General features: G+C 60.9%; 2 protein-coding genes across 2 annotated transcripts; both read left to right on the top strand.

Annotated features, from left to right (window-relative positions):
• Positions 1-40: 40 nt before the first annotated feature.
• Positions 41-20758, top strand: KDM6B (lysine demethylase 6B). Its single transcript, XM_070482400.1, is given in 24 exon segments — positions 41-181; positions 7033-7149; positions 11970-12089; positions 12387-12529; positions 12621-12762; positions 12977-13075; positions 13184-13403; positions 13512-13604; positions 13691-13852; positions 13936-14142; positions 14232-14576; positions 14678-16833; positions 16939-17065; positions 17194-17299; positions 18120-18325; positions 18447-18511; positions 18587-18664; positions 18769-18917; positions 19072-19186; positions 19282-19469; positions 19636-19777; positions 20084-20210; positions 20303-20476; positions 20479-20758. Coding segments are annotated over 20 exon segments (5043 nt in total). The 5' UTR covers positions 41-181; positions 7033-7149; positions 11970-12089; positions 12387-12529; positions 12621-12625; the 3' UTR covers positions 20626-20758.
• Positions 20759-20955: 197 nt separating this feature from the next.
• TMEM88 (transmembrane protein 88) lies at positions 20956-23196 on the top strand. Its single transcript, XM_014861570.3, has 2 exons — positions 20956-22404; positions 22537-23196. The coding sequence occupies exons 1-2, from the start codon at positions 22195-22197 to the stop codon at positions 22807-22809; spliced, it is 483 nt and encodes a 160-aa protein (XP_014717056.1). The 5' UTR covers positions 20956-22194; the 3' UTR covers positions 22810-23196.
• Positions 23197-23701: the final 505 nt, after the last annotated feature.

Here is a 23701-nt window from a genome sequence, read left to right as displayed (position 1 = left end):
GGAGGGGCGGGACCATGAGAGGGGGGCGGGGCTGGGGAGGGGGGGCGGTGTTTGTGTTGGAAAATCCAACTGCGCCACGGGGCGGAGCGGCCCCCCCAGCCCCGGCCTGGGAGAGGGGGGGGCCGCTCGACCCCCTGGGAGACCTTGGGGAGCCTGAACACCTGGGACAACCCAGAATCAGGTAACCGGGAGCCGCGAGGGCGTCTGGAAAGAGGGAAACCATCTCCGCGCAGGGGGGCGGGGCGCCTGAGTCTCCAGAGGGGTAGAGTTGGGAATGGACGTTTGCGTCTCAGCAGAGGCGCTGGGAAGACTGGGGCGCAGGCCAGCCGGGTCTCCTAGAAGGGGGGAGGGCGGGGCGGGGGAAATTGCTGGAAGGCAGATGTTTCGGGTTCCGAAAGTCAAGAGGGGCCTGAAAGGACTCGAGTCCCCCTTGGGCTGGGATTCCCCTTCCTGACACTAGGGTGGGCGGGGCGGGACAGTCCCTAACTGAAGGGCAGAACTAAAGGTCAGAGTTTGCAGACAGGTCAGTGCCATGGCCCCTTGAGGTCTGCCGTGGTCAGAGAAGTATTGTGTTTCCAGTCTTGGGGCCATCTCAGGCCTTCCTTCAGTTCTTCCCACTGGTGAGGTGTGCAGCCTCAGCCCTAACCCTCACCCCAGGAGCCCCGGTAGCCTCCCAGCCGTGGCCTTCGCTCCCCTCCACGCCGCCGTACCTCACCTCCCTTCACTCGGCCTCACCCCGTTGGCCTCCTCATCCCTGGTCCTGCCCCCACTCTGCCGTCTCCTGCTCTGGCGCTCGCCGGGCTCAGGCCCTTCTCTGTGCTGAACCTTCCCGACGTAGCCGCGAGGTGGCGAGGGAGAGACGCACAGCCGGAGCTGAGGGGAACGGGGTGGGGGATGGGGCCCTGAAAGCCGCCGAAGACCCTCGGCCCGGCCAGGGGAAAAGGTGGGCCGAGATGCTCTTTTGACTTCCTATCATCTAGGCCCCCTCACAGGAAATTGTGGGCGGGAGGGCGAAGGGCAGGGGTGGGGAGGGGGCTGGGGACTCAGTCTCCGCCTCCCCGGGCTGGGGTAAATAGTGGGGAGGGGGCACGCGGGTTGGTTACTAAGCAACGCATATTCGCTTCCTGTCTGCTGTGGCTTGTGGCTGTGACTTGGGGTGGGAGTTGGCGAGAGTGGGGGGCTGGGAGACTGTGGGGAAGGTCGAGGACAGGATGCCTGGTTCTCGGGACTAGGAGAACCCTGGGAGGAAGGAGGGGAGGCAGCGAGCTGCGCTACCATCGAATTGGACTCGGCAGTTACCAGGAGGGAGGCGGGACCCAGGCGCGGCGCTGAGCTCCGCTCCACTTCCCTCCCGGGGGTTGCTTGCCCTGTTGCCAGAGTAACTGGAGAGCTAGACTCGGGAGCCGGATTCCCGAACTCTCCCATCTGGCCAATCCGCTCCAGCGGACGTCTCTGACATCATGGCCCTGGTAGCCAATGTGGAGGAGGCCTGATAGAGCGACGAGAAGAGCGAGAGGGGAGGGGAGGAGGTGGAGGAAACGAGGGGGTAGCTGCCCGGGACCCGCACGTGCACTCCCACACGCTCTCGCCCACCCTCGCCTCCGCCGCACGCGCCCGAGTACTCCCCCTGCGCCTGCGCGGCTAGCCAGCGCTCGCCGCCCCCCTCCCCTCGCCCCTCACCCCCCTTCCGCATCTGGAGTCTGTGTTTGCAAACTAGTCCTGGGCTGGGCTTCTCAGCGCCTCAGGACCCAAGCATTTGGGTCCTTCTGCCCTCTTTCACGGGGTCTCTAACCATTAACGCCCAGCCTTGTGTGGGAGGGGTCAGCTACCGGTTCCCCACCAACCCTTCGGGGGACGCCCCACTCTCCCAGGTGGGCTGGGCGGAGCTCTGGTTTCCGGCCGCACGTGCTCCGCTGCTGCCTTCCCGGGCTCTAGCTTAGTTGCCTCCCCAGGAGGAACGGAACGGGTACCAGCGCCCCTTCCCCAGGCTGCACTTGCTCGGGACCGGCGGCTGTTGCTGGCGGGGGAGGGCGCTGCGGGGAAGCCCCACACCGCCCAGGTGACTCTTCCCAGGCCGTCACGCCCCTTCTTCGCGTGAATTCTTCCTCTTTGATGTGCACCAAAATGCTTCCTATCCCTAACGTTTCTTCCCCACTCGCCCTGGTGCTCTTTGCACCTCCCTCGGCTCCTTTCGGGCTGGCTGTCCCGATCTCCACTCGTCGTTCTCGGCTTCTCCCGGTTATATAACTCTTCCTCTCGCTGTGTCCTGATTTCAACTCCACAGACTCCGCCCTGGAACAGCGCGGGGAGGGGCAGGAGAGTTGGGGACCCAGACAGATTCCGGCTGGCGGCCGGCTGGGACCGGGGGGGGGGGTCCCACAGATGGGAGATGGAGCCCTGCGGGACCGGGTGCCCCCGTCCCCCACCTCTCGCCCCCCACCCGATATCTCGCCCCGGAGAGAGAAGGCACAGTAGTTTTGAGAGGCGTGTCGGGACTCCGTCAGAAATGTGGGTTGGGAGGTCAGGGCTGGAGGCGGAGAGGAGGAGCCAAGAGGCCCGAGTCTCTGGGATTGGAGCCTTATTGAGGGTAAAAGAGATAAAGGCAGGACGCCTGGGTTCTTTCAGCTCCTTTTTGGGTTCCCAGAATTCCTAAGGCTATTTCCCAGGAAGCTTAGCCAGCGGCCCCTCTCCGCCCCTAGGGGTCAAAGGTCTGTGTTAGAGGTGGCCTAGGATGATGTCACCAGTGCACGTGCCCCGGGATGGTTGCCAGGCAGTGAGGCCTCCTCCCCTTTCCATTCCGGGCCCCCCCCCCACCTCTGCCCTGAGTCCAGGTCCAGCCCCGTGCCATCTTTTTCCCTTCTCCCTTCCCTTGGCCTTAGCATCCTGCAGGTGGGAAACCCTGGCCTGGAGTTTCGTGAGGGGGAGGGGCACGGGCGTGGTGTGTCCGTAAGACTTTGTCCCTTTGCTGGGTTAAGAGAACCCTGGGTCACTTTTCCCTAGATTGGCACAGAAGAGCTTTCCCTCCAAGCTCCCTCCCCCTTTGAAAGAGCCTCCTAACAGTCTTTTTACTTTCCCACCTGCTGCATTGCCAAGTGTCCTATTGCCCCTCGCCCCATTTTGAATTGAAGTGAGGGTGGTTTCAAGATAACCACCCCCAGGAGAAGAGCTGTATGTGGTATGGGGGATTCACTGGACACCAGCTCATCCCTGACCTTAGTGGCACCCCCACCCCCACCCTGGAAGGTAAGGAAAAGGGTCTAGAAATAGTATTAGACTGAAAAGTCAGGGTCTTTATTCTGCGTAGGTGGCTGGATCTCTCCCTTGAGGGAGGGGGACTCAGTTGATAGCTATGGCTACCCTTCTCTATTGAGTTAAGTCCAGGGGTTGGTTACGGTATTGGCAAAAACTGGTTTTTCATGTACCTTAGAGCTTGGGTTGTCAGATCAGACCTGGATTCCATTCCCAGCTCTGCCACTTAGTGGCTATAGGGACTTGGAAGGTCACGACCTCTCTGAGCCTCATATTCTGAATCTGGAAAATTTAAATGTCAATACCTACCTTCTGTGCAGTTGGGAGGGGAAAAAATGAGAATTCATGCAAAGCACTTAGCACAGTGCCTGGCACAGAACGAACACTGAATGAATGCTTGTTATGAAATGCGTATTATTGTTCAATGCTGTTAGTTACTATTTTTATTATTATAGTTAGTAGGCCTGCTTCAAACTGGCCAAGACCTTGGGAGTTGTTAGGGAGGAGTGGAGAGTTTGTGTTACTTTGGTGGGTGGTGGGGGCAGGGGCTGGGGATTCACTTCCACTGCTTTTGTGCACTTTATTTGATGATGGCTTTAGTAAGATTTGTGTTGCTTTCTTTAGGATTATTTTTTCCTCTCTTGAAGAAGAAACAGCTAAGACTATTCCTCTGGCTGTAAAAATAAAATAATTGTATTGTGGTTCTTGATTTTTAGGCAAGACCCCAGTCCCCTCCCATGTTGTTCTCTGGAGCCTTTCAATTTTGCAAAGGGACTCCACAGTTTCCTTTGCGGGGAAGGGGCTGGGCTGAGGGGTGTGTAAAAGGTTGGGGTGGGTGGGTGGAGAGAGACTAGTGCTGGGGGCTGGGGGGGGGTAGTTAAAGGAAGAGACCGGAAGGGAGGAGGAGGGAGCCTGCTGGTGGGGAGGGAGGGAGGGAGGGAGGGGAGGAGGAGGTGGTGGAGGAGGAGGAGGAGGAGGAGGAGGAGGAGGAGGAGGAGGAGGAGGGAGGGAGGGGGTTGGGGAGAGCCTGCTACAGTTCTTTGTTTGACTCCGGGACTCAGGGACGGGGAGGAGGAGGGAGGGAGGCAGAGGCTGCAAGCGCCGGGGCAGGCCCAGGAGGCAGAGGAGGGACCGTCTCCCCGCCCCCCCCAGCCCCCACTCCCCCCCCCTGCTGCTCCCCCCCTCCCTACCCGGACTCCGGGGGCACCGCCGGGGGACAGACACCCAGCAGGTAACCCTGGTCTGGCTCGCCTCCCCTCTCGGATATTCCTCCACACCCTCCCGGATGACCCCTTTCCCGGTTCTGTCTCCCCGTTTTCCCCGGCCTTGCCTCTTTTCCCTGGTCCTCCTTGTTCCATCTCCCCCACTTCGGCTTGTCGCCTGCTGGCCGCGCCGCCGTCTCATGCAGCCCGACTCCCTTCCCCTTGCCCGACAGCCTGTGCGCCCCAGGTCTGCCCGCGGCACCTTTCGGGGCTGTCTCGCTGCTGCTCTGGGCTTTGCTTTCCTTCCGAGCTGTCTCCTGGGGCTCGAGGAAGGAGGGAGTCCCTGTCCTTTTCTCGCTCCCCCAGTTCTCCGCCCCCCAACTCTGGCCCCCTTTCTCCTAGCAGTCTCTAGGGGTGAGGAGAGAACCGGAATTTGGGGGGCCCTTTGGAGGGGCAAGGGGCTGTGTGTTGCTGTGGAAGGGGGCTGTGAGTGTGTGCGGGGTGGGGGTGGGGGTAGTTAGAGACCCGGCTCCCTCTCTGTTGTCCCTTTAAATGGCCCTCACATTTCTGGGGACTCGTGGGGGGGAGGTGGCAAGCCGCCTGCCTGGGGGGCAGGGCCCTCCGATCGTCCACACAATCAGGGGTGGTAATGATTTAAAGGGACAGCCTCGGTGTGGCCGCTGCCACCCTGTGCTGGCGGGAGGGGGAGCCGGCAGGCCATGTCTGGGGAGGCTTGGCTGGCTAGCAGGGCATTTGAGGCTGAATCTGTTAAGGGGCCTGCCAGGTCTGAGACAGTGGTGCGGCTGGGACTTGCAAGGAGTGGGTGACAGCTTGCTTGGGGGGTATTCAGCCTCAGCCTTCTCCAGGGCTCCAGCTTTGGGTTCATGGACTCCTTGGCCAAGAATCCTTGAGTCCAAACTATGGAGTATGTTGGCCCCCAGGTGGGGGCCACTGGCAGGTCTGCAAGTCAGCAGCCCAGCAGCCTAGCCTGGGCACACTGGAGCTGGCCTTTCAGCTTCCCCTTTTGTTGTTTGGCTCTGTGCACAAGAAAGCCCCAGCCCCTCCCCCAGCTCCCCCTTCCCGTCCACATGCCCCCCCCCCCCCAGCACACACCCACCCCAGCTGTTGGACAGATGAATTACAGCCTCCGGCTTGGGGCCAGGGCTGGTGAGGGATTAAAGCTCTGGGGCTGGCCCTTTAAACGGGTGTTGGCCCCTCCCCCATTCTGGTGTCCAGACCCCATACACACCCTGCTGACCCCGTTGGCTGCCCCTCACTCTTCCTCTTGGTCTGTCCTAAGGCCTGCCACTCCCCTCTCTCTAGGCTAGACCCTCCCAAGCTTCCCCTTCCCCTCCATCACAACCATATACACAAATGCTACAAACACACACTCCCTGGTCCCACATTCTGAGCATTCCTGTCCTGGAGGGTTCCAACCTCAAGCTCCCTTCTCCAGCTGAAGGACCTTGCCTACCTGTGCTCCCTAGCCTGCAGCTGACCACTACGCTGGCGCAGTGAGGGGCGTTGCATGGGTCAGAAATAGCACCTCTCTGGGGGCAGTGTCATCAGCAGCCAAGGCAGCTTGCACCACATTGCGTCATGGAGGCTGGGGGCCAGAGGCCTGAGTCTCTGGGGCAGGGGGAAAGATGGGGGCTGGAAGGCCGGGGAATGGAGAGACTAGACTGGGAGCCCAAGTCTCTAGGGAAACCCAAATGTCTGAGTCCTTAAAGGCAGAGAACTGTGGCTAAGGGAGCAGGAAACATAGGTCCCCGAGGAATGAGTTTGAGCTGAGGGCAGACTTAGATCTGACCCCTGGATGGACACCTGATTCTTGGCCCTCGACTTAAGTTAAAAGGCTATGTTAAAAGGCATAGCTTCTTGTCTCTGAGAGTCAGGAGGGGAGGGAGTGGGCCTCTATCACCTTCTTAGGCCACATAAAGGAAGGAGGTGATGGGGAAACAGGATATGGCCTTGACGGGTGGGATGGAAGGGAGGCTTGCAGCAGAGGCCACTTCCAGACCCAGGCCCAGAGTCACAGTCCTTGCTGAGGAAGAGGGCTCCTCCCTGTTGGGCCCGTTCATCTAGTCTGGCCACCTGTGCTGCTCGCCAAGACCTGCCTGCACCCGCCTGGGGGAAGGGGAGGGGGCAGAGTCCAGAGGGTGGGGTTGACTAGTGTCTTGATAAGGGTAGGGAGGAGGCGGAGCTGAAGGTAGAGGATGTGCAAGCCTGGGGCCAGGATTGAGGTTGTCTTGGGTACAGTTGTCAGGGACAGCTGGGGCTACTCTGGGGCCAGGGACTCTCAGCAGGAGAACCCAGTCAGAAGAGGGATCATGGGTTGGGTATTGCCTCTGGACTTATGCAGATGCCATAGTGTGCTCCCCTTACCTCCTGGTCCAGGCTGCTTCCTAAGGGAAAGGCTGGAGGACCACTTTGGGGATGGCATTTTTTGGTTGCCATGGAAACAGATTCTCCCATCCCATCTGACCACTAGAGCCAGGTTTCTCCTCATTAAGGGGACAGGGAGCACAGGGAAATTCTCCAGCTTGGGAGACCCCACCTCTAACTGGCTTTTTTCTTTTAGGTTCCCCCAGGCACCATGCCAGCCCCATAGTGCCACGCACCCCACCCTCTGTGGTCTGCTGCACCCCACTGCTGGGGCACTTGTTCCAATGAGACAGGGCACACCAAACTCCATCTGGTAAGTCCTGCCCCTGAGCACCCCTCCCTCCAAAGAGTCCAACTCTCCACCACATGCTTGAAGAAGGGTGGTATGATCTGGATCATGCCCACTCCTCAGAATGGTCCAGTCCAACTCTGAGCATCCCCCCACCATGTGGTGCTTGAGTGGTTCAGCCTTCCTGGTTTATGGAGCTCCCCTTTGTTGTTTACAAATGGTTCAGCCCTGTACTTCACCAGCCTCTCCACTACCACCAAAAAATCTTCTTCCCCTAGTGCTACAACTCAGTTGTTTATTGAATTAAGCTGGGGAGTAGAGATGAGATACACTGGAGGGATTTTTCTTGGGAGGGAGAGGTCTTTGCCCCATAAGAGTTGTTGAACAGCCTGGCTTATGGAGGGTGATAGGAAATTGATTTGGAGAGATAGTGGAGGCCATTGCCACAACAACCTGCTGTTACCATGGCAATCTTGGCATCTCACCTTTCCTTTCAGATCCCTTTCTGTTCCATTCTCTCCCCATTGCACTACAGCATTTGCCCCCTAGACCCTAAGTCTTGCTCCTCTTCTGCTTCCCTGTCTCCTTCTGACAGTTCTCTGCCTGAGGCCCTGTTCCAGCCTCCATTCTTCTGTAGGGAAAAAGAAGATACCTAAACCAGGGACTTACGTTCTCTGAGTGTGCATCACTCTTCTCAACTACTCACTGAGTTTTTGAGTGGGACTGTTTTCTTCTCTCTGTCTCTATTTGGCAAGATGGTTTGCACATTGGGGTGCCTCAGTGGAATTGTGTTGAATCAATGTGTTAACTGAATGGGCTCCATTGCCAAGCAACCGATGGCTTCTGAGATCTGCTGCACAGCCTCCTACTCACCCCTTCTCTAGAGCACATGAGACATTTGGGATGGTAACCTGGGGTAGAGCTGAGGGGCAGGCTGACCCAGGAAATGGCCTGTGCAGATAAAACCAACAGAGGGAGAATAGGATAGGGGTGTTATAGAAGAGTGGTCAGAATAAGGCTTTGGAAGGAAGCCCAGCTCTTCCACCCTCTTGCAGAATGACCTTGCCCAAGTCACCTCTTTGAGCCTCAATTTCCTCATTTGAAAAATGGGGTAATAATAGTACCTCCTACCTCAGGTTTTGGGGAGGAGTTTAAAAAATGTCTATAAAGGGCTTAACACAGTGCCTGGTGTGTAGTAAGTATTCACTAAATGCTAGCACTTAACATCATAATGGGAGCCGCAGGGAGCTGTGAGGATAAGCAAGGATGTTGAGGAACAGGACAGACCTTGACTGAAGGCAGACAGACCCCCAAATACTTGACTCAAACAGAAGGATCGCTGATCCAGCAAGACGTCAGGATTCCGAGGAGTGAGGCGACGACTCAGCAGGGTCATCCTGCTCCAGTGTTTCCCCGACTCTGTTCAGAAACGTGAAGGCAAACACAGAAGGGCATGTGCAGAGACACACGTGATCACGCAAGTGATGCAGAGGCAGACCCAGACAAAAGACCGAGACAGGAGCCAGGCAGACACACAGACAGAGACAGCCCCTCGGAGTCATGTAGACAGGCATAATGACAGGAACGCGGCAGACACAGGCACTGAAGGAGACAAGATGAGCAGACATGCAGGTGCACACGGAGACAGACACCGGGACCCACACACAGCCGACCTTGTCAGACAGATTGGTGAACACAGCGGTCCAGTCAGAGGCAGACACAAGGCTTGCAGTGACACATAGCGGGCCCGGGCCGGCACTGTCACTCCTCGGTGGGGGGCGGGGAGGGGCCAGAAGCGGGGGAAGGCTGGGGAAGGGAATCCCGAGCGGGCGGCCTGCCCGGGTGGCTGAGTCACAGCGGAGCCCCAGCCGGTGGCCCTCCCCTCCGCCTCCCCCTCCCCCTCCCCCAGGTAAGAAGCGAGCCTGTAACCCCTCGCTTTCACCAGGCAGAATGAGGCCTGGCAGGGAGCGGGATGCGGCGGGGTTCCCAAAACGGTCCCGCCTCCGCGCGCGTGCTGCGTGCCTGCTGACTGCCTGCTCGGTAAAACCCTGCCTGCGGGATCTCGACTTTGGCCGGCATGTGAGTCTGCATGCGCACCTCTGGCCCCTTACCACGCGTCCCGCGCGGCTGGAGCGCTGCGCGGAGGGGCTTCCCGGGCTTCAAGCCCAGAGAGAGTTAAGTGGGTGTGATTGATGGAGTGGGTCTCTCTCGGGGCTCCAGGGGGAGGGGGTCGGTTAAAGTCCCTGAGTCCAGAGCCCGGATGGAGGGGGCGGGGCCGGGCTTAGCCAAGAGTGCCCGGATGGAGAGGGCGTGGCCTCGGCAGGAGAAGAATTAACCCTTTCTGAGCGGCTGACTCTCGGGACTGTGGGTCGGGCGGGAGTGGTTGGAATTTGTGCCCCAGAAGTATACCATTCTCTCAGCCTGGTTTTGGCCGCGTGCGTCTACCTCTCATCTGTCTTCGAGGAGTCTGTGGATGTCTGTCTTTGTGCCTGTCCATGGTTGTCCCCTTCCCTTGGTTAGTACGGACACCGGGAGTCGGGGAGGGCTATTCCTGCCCCAAAGCGAGAGTGGAGGTGAGAGTGGACCGCCAGCCGGCTGCGGGTGACTGGGGAACAGGTGTGAGCGCAGCGTCGGGGCTGTAGGGCACGGGGAGGGGCCGTCGTGGGGGAAGACGAGAGGGGAAATTCCGCGGGACCGGTGGTGAGCGGTGTGTGGGCTGAGTTGTGTCTGCCTCTGACTGTGTGTCTGTGTGTGTTCAGGGAGGCGGGGGCTGAGTCAGTGGGAATAGGGGAAGGTTTTCTGCGTGACTCATGCTCCCCCACCCCAATCCTGAATCAGACCCCGAGGGAGGGCTTTGTACGGGAGGCGGATGAGGAGTCAGACGCCTGGGTCCCGGGTGGGGACAAGGATCCGAGGTAGTTGGCGAGAGTGAATGTGTGTTTAGTGTACAGGAAGTTTTTGTCCTCAAGTGAGGGCAGCTGTATTCCGAGTACTGGCGTGGGGGTTTGTGGATAAAGGTAGAAAGAGGCTGGAGGGACGGGACTCGCTGGTGTGGGGAAAGCTGAGTCAGTTCCCCGTGGGAAAGGGGAAGTGGTAGAGGGGAAGTGTCATCATCGCAGAAGGGGAAGCTGCATTTCCTGGTAACTGGCAGCGCCCTCTGCACCACGTCCTAAGCGGGGATCTGTTCCTTTGATGTCTGGATCCCTGGTTCCCCGTTTTCCCATGTCTGGTCCATGGGCCCCGGGACTGGGGTGAGGGCAGCCGGCCAAGGTTGTACTTGACCGCAGTTGAGCGCTGTACTTGTCCCAGGGCTTGGTAACTGACAGCAAGGCTGTATGGTGAGGAGAGAGTTCTGACAGAAACTCGCGTAAACTGCGGAGAGGGTCCGCCGAGCCCTAGCGCCTACCAGGGCTCGGCTGGGAGTGGCACGCTGGGACCGGTAGGGTCCAAGCGCTTGCGTGCAAGCAGACAACCTTGCCCTGCGGAGGGAGGACTGTTTTCACCAGAAACCCGCCTGCTCTTGTGGGCTGGGTGGAAATTTCCCCACAGCGCAGACCTCTCTCAGCGAAGGCGAACTTTCCAGCCGCCCCCAGCCCCTCGTCGCGCGCTCTCCCCCGGCTTCCTGCCCGGCTCTAGCTCCAGCTGGAGCGCTGGCCCCGCCCCCGCCGCTTTGTACTCTACGCTCGCCTCTCGCAGCTCTTTGTACTCTAGACTCTCAATGGACCGGTCCCGGGAGCGGAGCCGGCTCCCTACCTGCGGGGACGCCGGGTAGGCGAGGAGGGGATCCTGGGCTCAGAGAGGAGAAAAGGAAGAACTGGGGCTTAAAGGAAGGTGCCCAGGAAGGGGAGCGCTCCGCCGTCGTGGGCACCGACGGGAAGGGCTTGGGGGGGCGAGAAGGAGGAAGTGAAACGGGTTCTGGGTTCTTTAAGGGAGTGGGCGGTGAGAGTGGGACAAGGGTGATGTCACCGCCTGTCGGGCCCCGCCCTCCTCCCTCCCGAAGGACCCCCCCCCCCCGCACATTTACACACGCCGCTTCCGCTGCGCAAGTAGCCACGTCACGGGCAACCCCCGAAATCCCCCCTCCCTTGGGGGGCGGGGGCCACGTGGGCCGTGGGGAACCGCGTGGCCCCGGCGAGGAAGGACATAGAGGATACGGGAGCCACGCGAGAGGGGCCACTCGGAACCGCGGTGCGCGACTTCTCAGAAGTTGAGGGATTAATGGGGGGGTTTGCTTTTGGGGTCGGTTGGTATTGAAGACGTAGAGAGCCAGGGGAAGTGGAGGAGCTGAAGAAACTGGGTATGAGGCTGGGGGCTTGACCATAGTTTGGGATGGGGTCAAGCGTGGGGGGTGGAGCGCTGAGATCGCGGGGCGGGCGGCTTTTGGTGCCGGAGAAGTCACTGTGACTGGCCAGCCTTAAGCAGTTCCAAGGGGCACTCGGGGTGGGGAGGTCAGGCACTGGGAGAGGTGAAGTGAGAAAGGGGAGCGACGTCTTTGTCTGCGTTGTACATCTGTCTGCCGTCCGTCAGTCTTACGGCGGCGGGGTTGGGGGGCGTCTCGGGCGGTCTAGCTGGGACCACCGGCGGCTCTGTGGGTGCCTGGGACTTGCGGGTAGCGCCATCCCCCAGGCCGGCCCGAGCGTGCGACTCGCCGCCTTCCCCTGCCCGGGTCACAGCCCCACTTGCCTCGCCGGCCCGAGTGTCAGGTCCGAGATGGAGACCCTAGGTGGGAGCCGCGGGGTCACTTCGGGGTCACCCCGGGCCGAGCCCGTCTGACCGGCTCCGCCGCCCCTCCTCCCCAGGCCGGCAGCGGCCGGGCTAACCTCGCTCCTATTGGTCTCGGCCAGGCTGTTACTGAGGCGGAGACACGGGTGATGATTGGCTTTCTGGGGAGAGAGGAAGTCCTGTGATTGGCCGGATCTGTGGAGCTCGCCGACGCGCTGAGAGGACGCTCCCACGGAGGCCGGGTAAGCAGCCGCGGCGCTGCCTGCCGTCCCGTGGCTCCCGGCTGGAAGCCTGGCAGCGCAGCCACCCTGTCCCACCGAGCGGCCCGACCGCTCCCGGCCACTCGTCCCGGCTCCTAGCCACTCTCCTGGGCCTCTAGGGGCTCTTTAGGCCGGGTGGGCCTCCCCTCAGGGCAAGCCAAGGCTGGGCTCCCTGCACAGATGACAGACCTGTGGGTGCCACAGCCAGGCCAGCCTAGCCCCGGCCCCGACTGTGTGCTGGCCAGCTCACCTCCCTCCTTTTTCTTCTCCGCTCTGCAGAATTGGCTGTGAAAGGCCCTGGGCTGCCATCTGGGGGCAGTGGGCCCTACTGTCAGAGCAGCTGGAGCGGGACCATCACCCCAGAGAGCTGGGGCAGGGGGCCGTGCCCGATCTCCAGGGCTCCTGGGGCCACTGCTGACCTGGTAAGGGAAAGACTGGGGCTAGGTTGGCTGTGTGTACATTGGCAGCTCAGGCTCTGCCCCCAGTAAGATCATCATCTTCTCCCTTACTCAGGCTGAATGCATCGGGCAGTGGACCCTCCAGGGGCCCGCGCTGCACGGGAAGCCTTTGCCCTTGGGGGCTTGAGCTGTGCTGGGGCCTGGAGCTCCTGCCCGCCCCATCCCCCTCCTCGTAGCGCATGGCTGCCCGGAGGCAGGTGAGAACTTGGGCCATCTCTCTCTGTCTCCAGGTACTCTTTTTCCCATCTCCTGTACCCCTCAATCTCTATGTCATTTTCTGGGTCTCTGCCATTCTGTGGGCCTTGGTGCAGTCCTCAGTTGCTTTCTCTTATCCCCTCAGTCCTCTCGTTCCTAGGTAGGGACAAGGCTGCTCCATCTTGCTATATGTTAACAGACCTCTTCTCTCTCCAGGTGCTCTGCCAGCATCGGGCAGCCCCCACTCTCTGCTCCTCTACCCCCTTCACACGGCAGTAGCTCTGGGCATCCCAACAAACCATATTATGCTCCAGGGTGAGTGAGGATTCAAAGGTACTCTGGAATGGGAGGCAAAGCTGTGGCCTGGAAAAAGTACCCCTAAGCCTGACAACCCCCCGCCCCCTGCCCCATTCTGCTCTGTAGGACACCCACCCCAAGACCCCTCCATGGGAAGCTGGAATCCTTGCATGGCTGTGTACAGGCATTGCTTCGGGAGCCAGCCCAGCCAGGGCTGTGGGAGCAGCTTGGGCAGCTGTACGAGTCAGAGCACGACAGTGAGGAGGCCATACGATGCTACCACAGCGCCCTTCGATATGGAGGAAGCTTGGCTGAGCTGGGGCCCCGCATCGGCCGACTACAGCAGGTTAGATGAGGCAGGACATAGGGGGTTAGGATTGTGCCTTGTGGCTCAGTGCCCTTGTCTCATGTCTGCTTCTGCCCCATCTCCTGTACCCTTCCCCCACCTCCCCAGGCTCAGCTCTGGAACTTTCATGCCGGCTCCTGCCAGCACCGAGCCAAGGTCCTGCCCCCCCTGGAGCAAGTGTGGAACTTGCTGCACCTTGAGGTGAGGCTGGGGCTGGGTGGGCTGTGGAGGAGGGCTGGGCTAGGTCTGCACCTGTACCATTCTCTCTCCTCTCTTTTTTTGCTCAGCACAAGCGGAACTACGGGGCCAAGCGGGGGGGTCCTCCAGTGAAGCGAGCTGCTGAACCCCCAGTAGTACAGCCTGTGCCTCCTGCAGCACTCTCAGGCCCCTCAGGGGAGGAGGGCCTCAGCCCTGGAGGCAAGCGCAGGAGAGGCTGCAACTCTGAGCAGGTATGGTCGTATGCAGGCAGGCAAGCAGTGAATGGAGAGGACTCCGGCAAGGAGTGGGATTTTCACACCCTCTTTTCTTCCAGACTGGCCTTCCCCCAGGGCTGCCGCTGCCTCCGCCACCATTACCACCACCACCGCCACCACCACCACCCCCACCTCCCCCACCCCCACCCCTGCCTGGCCTAGCCACCAGCCCTCCATTTCAGCTGACCAAGCCAGGGCTGTGGAGTACCCTACATGGAGATGCCTGGGGCCCCGAGCGCAAGGGTTCAGCACCCCCAGAGCGCCAGGTGAGCACCTGTCTGTTGCCCCTTACCTCTTAGCTCCAAGTCCCCATGTTGTCCATTTCTCACCCAGTGTCCTCATTTATCTCCCACAGGAGCAGCGGCACTCGCTGCCTCACCCATATCCATACCCAGCTCCGGCCTATGTTGCGCACCCCCCGGGCCACCGGCTGGTCCCGGCTGCATCCCTAGGCCCAGGCCCCCGCCCCCCAGGAGCAGAGAGCCATGGCTGCCCGCCTGCCACCCGTCCCCCCGGAAGTGACCTTAGAGAGAGCAGAGTTCAGAGGTCGCGGATGGACTCCAGCGTTTCACCAGCAGCAACCACCGCCTGCGTGCCTTACGCCCCTTCCCGGCCCCCCGGCCTCCCCGGCACCACCACCAGCAGCAGTAGCAGCAGCAGCAACACTGGTCTCCGGGGCGTGGAGCCGAACCCAGGCATGGTGAGTGATGACCACAGGTGGAAGGTGGAGTGGGGGGATCAGTGGGGCTTGTCTGAGGTGGCTAGAGCAGCCCTCTGACTACCTGCATCCTACACTTGCAGCCTGGCGCTGACCATTACCAAACGCCCGCGCTGGAGGTCTCCTCCCACCAAGCCCGCCTGGGGCCCTCGGCACACAGCAGTCGGAAACCGTTCCTGGCAGGTCCCGCTGCCACTCCCCACTTGTCCCTGCCACCTGGCCCCCCCTCACCTCCTCTACCCCCCTGTCCCCGCCTCCTACGCCCCCCACCACCCTCTGCCTGGCTGAAGGGCCCGGCCTGCCGGGCAGCCCGTGAGGATGGAGAGATCTTAGAGGAGCTCTTCTTCGGGGCTGAGGGACGCCCCCGCCCTCCACCACTACCCCTCCCTCACCGTGAGGGTTTCTTGGGGCCTCCTGCCCCCCGCTTTTCTGTGGGCACTCAGGATTCGCACACCCCTCCTACTCCCCCAACCACCAGCAGCAGCAGCAACAATGGCAGCCACAGCAGTAGCCCTACTGGGCCTGTGTCCTTCCCCCCACCTCCCTATCTAGCCAGAAGTATGGACCCCCATCCCCGGCCCCCCAGCCCAACCCTGAGCCCCCAGGACCCACCTCTTGCACCCCTGACTCTTGCCCTGCCTCCAGCCCCTCCATCCTCCTGCCACCAAAATACCTCAGGAAGCTTCAGGCGCCCGGAGAGCCCTCGGCCCAGGGTCTCCTTCCCAAAGACCCCCGAGGTGGGGCCAGGGCCATCCCCAGGCCCCTTGAATAAAGCCCCCCAGCCTGTGCCGCCCAGGGTTGGGGAGCTGCCTGCCCGAGGCCCGCGACTCTTTGATTTTCCCTCTACCCCACTGGAGGATCAGTTTGAGGAGCCAGCTGAATTCAAGATCCTACCTGATGGGCTGGCCAACATCATGAAGATGCTGGACGAATCCATTCGAAAGGAGGAGGAGCAGCAACAACAGGAGGCAGGCGTGGTCCCTCCGCCCCCGCTGAAGGAGCCCTTTGCATCCCTGCAGCCTCCATTCCCCACTGACACAGCCACAACCACCACTGCTGCCACCGTCACCACCACCACGGCCACCCAGGAAGAGGAGAAGAAGCCACCACCAGCCCTACCGCCACCGCCGCCTCTAGCCAAGTTCCCTCCGCCACCCCAGCCACAGCCACAGCCACCACCACCCCCACTACCCCCACCAGCCAGCCCAGCCAGCCTGCTCAAATCCTTGGCCTCCGTGCTGGAGGGACAAAAGTACTGTTACCGGGGGACTGGAGCAGCTGTTTCCACCCGGCCTGGGCTCTTGCCTGCCACACAGTATTCCCCTGGTCCCCCATCAGGTGCTACCGCCCCACCGCCCACCTCAGCGGCCCCTAGCGCCCAGGGCTCCCCACAGCCCTCCGCTTCCTCGTCATCTCAGTTTTCTACCTCAGGCGGGCCCTGGGCCCGGGAGCGCAGGGCGGGCGAAGAGCCAGTCCCGGGCCCCATGACCCCCACCCCGCCACCCCCACCCCTGCCCCTGCCCCCTGCTCGCTCTGAGTCTGAGGTGCTAGAAGAGATCAGTCGGGCTTGTGAGACCCTTGTGGAACGAGTAGGCAGGAGTGCCACAGACCCGGTGGACACGGCAGACCCAGTGGACAGTGGGACTGAGCGACTGCCGCCCCCCACCAAGGAGGAGAGTGGTGGGGTAGTGGCAGCAGCAGGACAAGGCAGCAGCAAGCGGCGACAGAAGGAGCATCAGAAGGAGCACCGGCGGCACAGGCGGGCCTGTAAGGACAGTGTGGGTCGGCGGCCCCGTGAGGGCAGGGCAAAGGCCAAGGCCAAGGCCCCCAAAGAAAAGAGCCGCCGGGTGCTGGGGAACCTGGACCTGCAGAGCGAGGAGATCCAGGGTCGTGAGAAGGCCCGGCCTGATCTTGGCGGGGCCTCCAAGGCCAAGCCACCCACAGCTCCAGCCCCTCCACCAGCTCCTGCAACCTCTGGCCAGCCCACACCCCCGTCAGCCCCTGTCCCTGGGAAGAAGGCTCGGGAGGAAGCTCCAGGGCCACCAGGTGTCAGCCGGGCTGACATGCTGAAGCTGCGCTCACTTAGTGAAGGACCTCCAAAGGAGCTGAAGATCCGGCTTATCAAGGTAGAGAGTGGTGACAAGGAGACCTTTATCGCCTCTGAGGTGGAAGAACGGAGGCTGCGCATGGCAGACCTCACCATCAGCCACTGCGCTGCTGACGTCGTTCGTGCCAGCAAGTGAGTTAGGGCCTGTCCCCCATGAGGCTGCTGACCTGGCCAGGGAGGAGGCTCCCTTCTCTAATCACCCTGATATATCTGTCCTCATTTCATTTCCTCCCACAGGAATGCCAAGGTGAAAGGGAAGTTCCGGGAGTCCTACCTTTCCCCCGCCCAGTCTGTGAAACCGAAGATCAACACTGAGGAGAAGCTGCCCCGGGAAAAACTCAACCCACCCACACCCAGCATCTATGTACGTGTGCCATCCGTGCTCAGAACTGCCTCTGCCAGAGGGTTATAAGACAATGTTGGGGGCTGTTGGGTTGCTTTGAGCCTGGGCCGGGGCTCTGATCCCAGCCCTGTCTCCTGGGTGTCCCTCAGCTGGAGAGCAAACGGGACGCTTTCTCGCCGGTGCTGCTGCAGTTCTGTACAGACCCTCGAAATCCCATTACCGTGATCCGTGGCCTGGCAGGCTCCCTGCGGCTCAGTGAGTGTGTGCGGCACAAAGGTGTGGGGAGGGCAGCAAGGATCTGGGGCTTTGGGAGCCTCTACAAGCCCCCACACTTGAAGACTCAGGACTGTGGCTATAGTGAGCTCTCCTCTGTCATTCATAGACCAGTTTTGAAGAGTGCTCTGTGTAATGGATTAGCTGGCCTCAGGCTTTTCTCCCATCTGTCTGTCTCTCCCCAGCAGTGGGCAAGTGGGAATGGGATGTATCTCAGGGCCTGGTTAGAGTCACTTGGTTTTCTTGGTGATTAAGGATGAGAAGAATACAGATTGTAGTAAATCCTGAAGACCTATGGTTCAGGGCTTTATGTTTTTCAAGCTTTTATTGTGCAAAATTTCAAACATAGAAAAGTAGAGGAAACCATATAGAAACGTGAAATTCAATCTTCGTTTCCTTATACACATAGTCGTTTCTGTATCCATATATTCTCTGGGCTTTCACTTGACTAAATCTTTTATGGGATCCAATGATAGCTTAAAGAAACTGCCATTTATTGAGCACCTACTGTTTGCCAGGTGCTCTGTGCCTTGGGACTCTGGTGGAGGGGCTGAGGCTCAGAGCAGCAGTGGGAGAAAGGGAGTTGGTGGTGATCCAGATAAAGGCTAGGGCCTGGGAGGGTGAACCCTCCCAGCTTCATGTGGGGGTGGGGTTCTCACCTTTTCCTCCTAGGCTGAGCTCTATGGGTGAAGCCTATGTCCACCCTATCAGGCTTGGGGAGTAAGGCGGGACAGAGTGAGTCGGATCCTTGCTCCCTGCCCTCTGCCTCTATGCTGACATCCTGCTTGGCTCTCCCTTACAGACTTGGGCCTCTTCTCCACCAAGACGCTGGTGGAGGCAAGTGGTGAGCATACGGTAGAGGTGCGCACCCAGGTGCAGCAGCCCTCAGATGAAAACTGGGATTTGACTGGTACGCGACAGATCTGGCCCTGCGAGAGCTCCCGTTCCCACACCACCATTGCCAAGTACGCGCAGTACCAGGCCTCATCCTTCCAGGAGTCCCTGCAGGTGAGTGGTGAGCATGGACAGAGGCAGGGGTGTGGGATCAGGGGGCTTGGAGCTGGGGCTGCGGTGGGAGGGCTCCTGGAAGGTCCCTGACCCAGGCCTGCTTACCCCTGTGGCCAAGCAGGAGGAGAAGGAGAGTGAGGATGAGGAGTCCGAGGAGCCGGACAGCACCACAGGAACCCCTCCTAGGTACCGTACACTTTGCCCCTACCTTTCATGACTCCTTCCCTGGGCGTCTCCACCAACCTGTGTTCTCCGCCCCAGCAGCAGCAGCACACCAGACCCGAAGAACCATCACATCATCAAGTTTGGCACCAATATCGACTTGTCTGACGCCAAACGGTCAGTGGTCAGTGGGGCTCAGGCCAGCAAAGCAGGGGCAGGAGTGCCGATGGGGTGGCCGCGGCAGGGTAGCCTCTCACTTTGTTGTACCGTCGCCACCGCAGGTGGAAGCCCCAACTGCAGGAGCTGCTGAAGCTGCCCGCCTTCATGCGGGTAACATCCACGGGCAACATGCTGAGCCACGTGGGCCACACCATCCTGGGCATGAACACGGTGCAGCTGTACATGAAGGTCCCAGGCAGCCGAACGCCAGGTGCGCTCGTCGCCCGGGCGCGCGGGGGCGGGAAGCGCGCGAGGGGCGGGACTTCTCGGTGTCGGCGCTTCTCGGTCCGCCAATGAGAGCTAAAGGGCGGGCTGGTTGCCGAGTTTGCTCGGCTAGCCCTGCCGTTCTCTGTCGCCCCCTGCAGGCCACCAAGAGAACAACAACTTCTGCTCTGTCAACATCAACATCGGCCCAGGCGACTGTGAGTGGTTCGCGGTGCACGAGCACTACTGGGAGACCATCAGCGCCTTCTGCGACCGGTGCGCGCCGCCCTCCTCCCTGTTAGATACCCCTCCACGTCCCGTCCCGTCCCTGGGTCCCCAGATTTCCATCTGACCCTGTGGCCACCCTGCAGGCACGGCGTAGACTACCTGACGGGTTCCTGGTGGCCAATCCTGGATGACCTCTATGCTTCCAATATCCCTGTGTACCGCTTCGTACAGCGCCCCGGAGACCTCGTGTGGATTAACGCAGGGACCGTGCACTGGGTGCAGGCCACCGGCTGGTGCAACAACATCGCGTGGAACGTGGGGCCCCTCACCGGTGAGAGGGTGGGGTGAGGTGATGGGTCCTGCAGAGGGGGTGTGGCCCGTGGAGAGTGAGCCCCGGGGGCGGGGCTTGGAGAGCGGCCAGCTCTGAGGGAAGGGGCTGCGGCCCAAGTGGCCGGGAGCTGTTTAAGAATCCTGTAGTGACCCCCTCTGGCCTGCAGCCTATCAGTACCAGCTGGCCCTGGAACGATACGAGTGGAACGAGGTGAAGAACGTCAAGTCCATTGTGCCCATGATTCATGTGTCCTGGAACGTGGCTCGCACGGTCAAAATCAGCGACCCCGACTTGTTCAAGATGATCAAGTGAGGGCCCTAGTTGGGAGGAAGCCCATCTGTGTCGCGGCCCTCGGTCTGATTTACCCCATTCTCCGCCTCTCTCTCCACCCTTTACCATGTGCCCTGCAGTGTTACTGTTCTGGGGTGGCTGACAAGGGCCCTGCTCTGAAGGAGCTTCGTTTTCTTGTGGTCTAAATAGACAAAAACCACATGAAATTTCAACTGTGATAGATGCCCTGGTCAGGGGATGTGACCGGGGCGTGCAGCTGGGAGGCCCCGACCTGCTTCCCCGCGCCGGCAGCCCTGCCTCAGCACCACCTTCCCCGCACGCAGGTTCTGCCTCCTGCAGTCCATGAAGCACTGCCAGGTGCAGCGGGAGAGCCTGGTGCGGGCGGGGAAGAAGATCGCCTACCAGGGCCGGGTCAAGGACGAGCCCGCCTACTACTGCAACGAGTGCGACGTGAGTGCGCCCGCTCTCCTTCTCCCGTGCCCGGAGGGAGGTGCCCTCGGTGGCCCGCCCTCCCCGTGACTGCCCCCTCCTCCCTGTCCCAGGTGGAGGTGTTCAACATCCTGTTCGTGACGAGTGAGAACGGCAGCCGCAACACGTACTTGGTGCACTGCGAGGCGTGCGCGCGGCGCCGCAGCGCGGGCCTGCAGGGCGTGGTGGTGCTGGAGCAGTACCGCACTGAGGAGCTGGCGCAGGCCTACGACGCCTTCACGCTGGTGAGCGCGGCCGGCCGGCAGGCGGGCGCGCACCGGAGTGGGGGCGCGGGGCGCAGGGCGCAGGGCTCGGGCGTGGGGTGGGCCGCCCCGCGCCTGCCGCTGAGCCGCCGCCCGCTCTCTCCCCGCAGGCCCCCGCCAGCACGTCGCGATGAGGCCGGACGCCCCGCCCGCCTGCCCACCCGCAGGGCGCCGCGGGGCCACCAGCACACGCCTGGGCTGGACCTAGGTCCCGCCTCTGGCCGGGAAGGGGGTCGGGCCCAGCCCTTCCACCCCATTGGCAGCTCCCCTCACTTAATTTATTAAGATTTTTTTTTTTTTAATATGAGGAAAAAAGGAAAAAAAATGGGAGACGGGGGAGGGGGCTGGCAGCCCCTCGCCCACCAGCGCCTCCCCTCACCGACTTTGGCCTTTCTAGCAACAGACACAAGGACCAGGCTCCGGCGGCGGCGGGGGTCACATACGGGTTCCCTCACGCCTGCCCGCCGCCCGCCCGGCGCTGACGCGCGGCTCGTGTTTGTACATAGACGTTCCGGCAGCCGAGGTTTTTAATGAGATTCTTTCTATGGGCTTTACCCCTCCCCCAGAACCTCCTTTTTTTACTTCCAATGCTAGCTGTGATCCCTGTACATGTCTCTGTTTATTCACTTGGTTATGATTTGTATTTTCTGTTTTTTTTGTTTGTTTTTGTTTTTTGGTTTTTAATTTATAACAGTCCCACTCACCTCTATTTATTCATTTTTGGGAAAACCCGACCTCCTGCACCCCCCAAGCCATCCCGCCCGCCCCTCCGGGGACCGCCCGCCGCCGGGCTCTCCCTGCGCCCCAGTGTGTGTCCGGGCCGGCCCGTCCGTCTCCGCCCGCCCGCCCGCCCGCGGCTCCAGCCGGGTTCTCATGGTGCTCAAACCCGCTCCCCTCCCCTACGTCCTGCACTTTTTCGGACCAGTCTCCTACTCCCGACCCGACCCCAACCCTGCCTGAGGGTGAGCGACTCCTGTACTGTAGGGGAAGAAGTGGGAACTGAAATGGTATTTTGTAAAAAAAATAAATAAAATAAAAAAATTTAAAAGTTTTAAAGAAAACTATGAGGAAAAGGAACCCCGTCCTTCCCAGCCCCGGCCAATTTTACAAACACAGACCTTCCTCCCCGCCCACCGCCCCCCCCCCTTTTCTTTTTAAGCGTGAAACAGCCCAGGGCCAGGGCCTCACTGGGGCAGGGACACCCCGGGATGAGTTTCTCTGGGGCTTTATTTTCGTTTTGTCAGTTTTTTCTCCTCGCTGGGGCTGCGGAGGGGTGGGGGGTTTACAGTCCCGCCCCCTCGCACTGCACTGTCTCTCTGCCCTAGGGGCAGAGGGGTCTTCCCAACCCTACCCTTATTTTCGGTGATTTTTGTGTGAGAATATTAATATTAAAAATAAAACCAGAAAAAACGTCTTGTTTTGGTAACGTGCTGGTGATAGCGGGGAGAGTACTGGGAGGAGGGCTGCAAGACCGTGATTGATGGGGAGGGAGTGCGCAGACCCCGGCGAGCTGAGCCCCTCCCCGGAGGCGCCTGTGGAATGTCCAGAGCTCTGGTCCGCTCCACGGTATGGGGGGTGCCTAATCCTGGAGCCGCATTCCAGGATAAGGGGGGTGGGGAGAGGCTGCGCCGGGGGAGGGGCAGGAAAGAGGGCTATAAGGGCCGCGGCCCAGACGGCCTGGGCGGGCGGGAGCTAGGCGGGTCATGGCGGATGTCCCGGGGGCGATGCGACCGGTTCCCGGCGGCGGCCCAGAGCCCCGGGACCCCTTGGACTGCTGGGCCTGCGCTGTGCTGGTCACGGCCCAGAATCTGCTGGTGGCTGCCTTCAATCTTCTCTTGCTGGCGCTGGTGCTGGGGACCATCCTGCTACCCGCTGTGACCATGCTAGGCTTCGGTTTCCTCTGTCACTCCCAGGTGAGCGTGCATCCTGGGATGTGCGTGTGAGTGCGCGTGTATGTGGTGATGGTGGCGGTGGGGTCTATGGGCCACAACTTGTGCCCACCTGGGCTGTTTGGCTTGGGCCTGACGCCTCTTCTCCTCCCACAGTTCCTGCGCTCCCAGGCTCCCCCTTGCACCGCGCACCTGCGGGACCCGGGCTTCACGGCCCTGCTGGTCACCGGATTCCTGCTCCTCGTGCCGCTGCTCGTGCTTGCCCTGGCCAGCTACCGCCGCCTCTGCCTGCGCCTCCGCCTGGGCGATTGCCTCGTGCCCTACAGCCGAGCCCTCTACCGGCGCCGGCGCGCCCCGCAGCAGCCGCGGCAAACCCGGGCCTCACCAGGGTCCCAGGCCGTCCCCACATCAGGAAAGGTCTGGGTCTGATCTGAGGACTCTCAAGTCAAGAACAACCCTGACCACTGCCCTCTCTCGCTGTTGGCACAAGGACTTGAAGCCCGGGGGTCTCCAGACCTACCCTGCCCCCACTCCTGCCTAAGCCGAGTCCTAGCGACCCCTTGGGGAGCAGCATCTGTGGACCCAATGCTGGTAAAAATTTGCCACACCCTAGAAAACCTACTTTCTTCTCACTACCCATATCTAAATCCTGAACATCTGGGCTGGACCCTGCATACCCTCTGCTCTCCTTGTGAACAGGACAACGGAACCTCGTGTTCTCCTTTTCCGGTGCGGCTCCTCTAGTATTTACGGGCTGCGGGGCGAGGTTGGAGGGAAAGGAGTCATCCCACATCAATAAAGAATTAACGAACTGAACGTGCTCCTGGGATCTTGTGAACACAGAGACTTCACAAATACTATCACTCCTGCCCTGTGCCCAGGAGCAGGAAACACGGGGAGGGGGGTGCGGGCTCAAGTGAGCAGACGGGAGCATCCTTCAGCCTTCCCTTACGCATTAACCCGTTCTTCCTGGCCAGACCCCAGAGCTCTGTCCCTGACCCCAAAGTCACCTACCCAACAACAGAGTGGAGACAGCCTGGCCTCTGTCTCTTGCTCTGCTCCCCTTGGGGACCTGAGCCCGTTCTCTGACCCTAGTTTAGAGGAACTCGGTGCTGCCAGGCCGGGGAGGGAAACAATGGGCCTTCCGGAGCAGGATGACACCCCCTCCCGCCACATTCTGGAGCAGCGGCGTGGGAGGGAGGATGGAGGGGCCCACCCTGGGGCCTCTGGGTCCTAAGCTTAGCCTGGCCCCATCCCCACCCCCAAAAGAGGGAACCTTTGGCACTACTGGACGTCGAGGTTGAGAGTGCTCCGGACCTCG

The sequence above is a fragment of the Equus asinus genome, chromosome 13 (genome assembly GCF_041296235.1).
Source record: "Equus asinus isolate D_3611 breed Donkey chromosome 13, EquAss-T2T_v2, whole genome shotgun sequence".
Taxonomy (NCBI): domain Eukaryota; kingdom Metazoa; phylum Chordata; class Mammalia; order Perissodactyla; family Equidae; genus Equus; species Equus asinus.
The sequence above is the reverse complement of the archived record's forward strand: the minus strand, read 5'-3'. Positions and strand labels throughout refer to the sequence as shown.

Excerpts from the sequence above, each read along its gene's own strand:
- TMEM88 (XM_014861570.3), top strand. The coding sequence starts at position 22,195 with ATGGCGGATGTCCCGGGGGCGATGCGACCGGTTCCCGGCGGCGGCCCA. Across the intron at positions 22,405-22,536 it reads GTTTCCTCTGTCACTCCCAG|TTCCTGCGCTCCCAGGCTCC; the intron begins GTGAGCGTGCAT and ends CTCCTCCCACAG.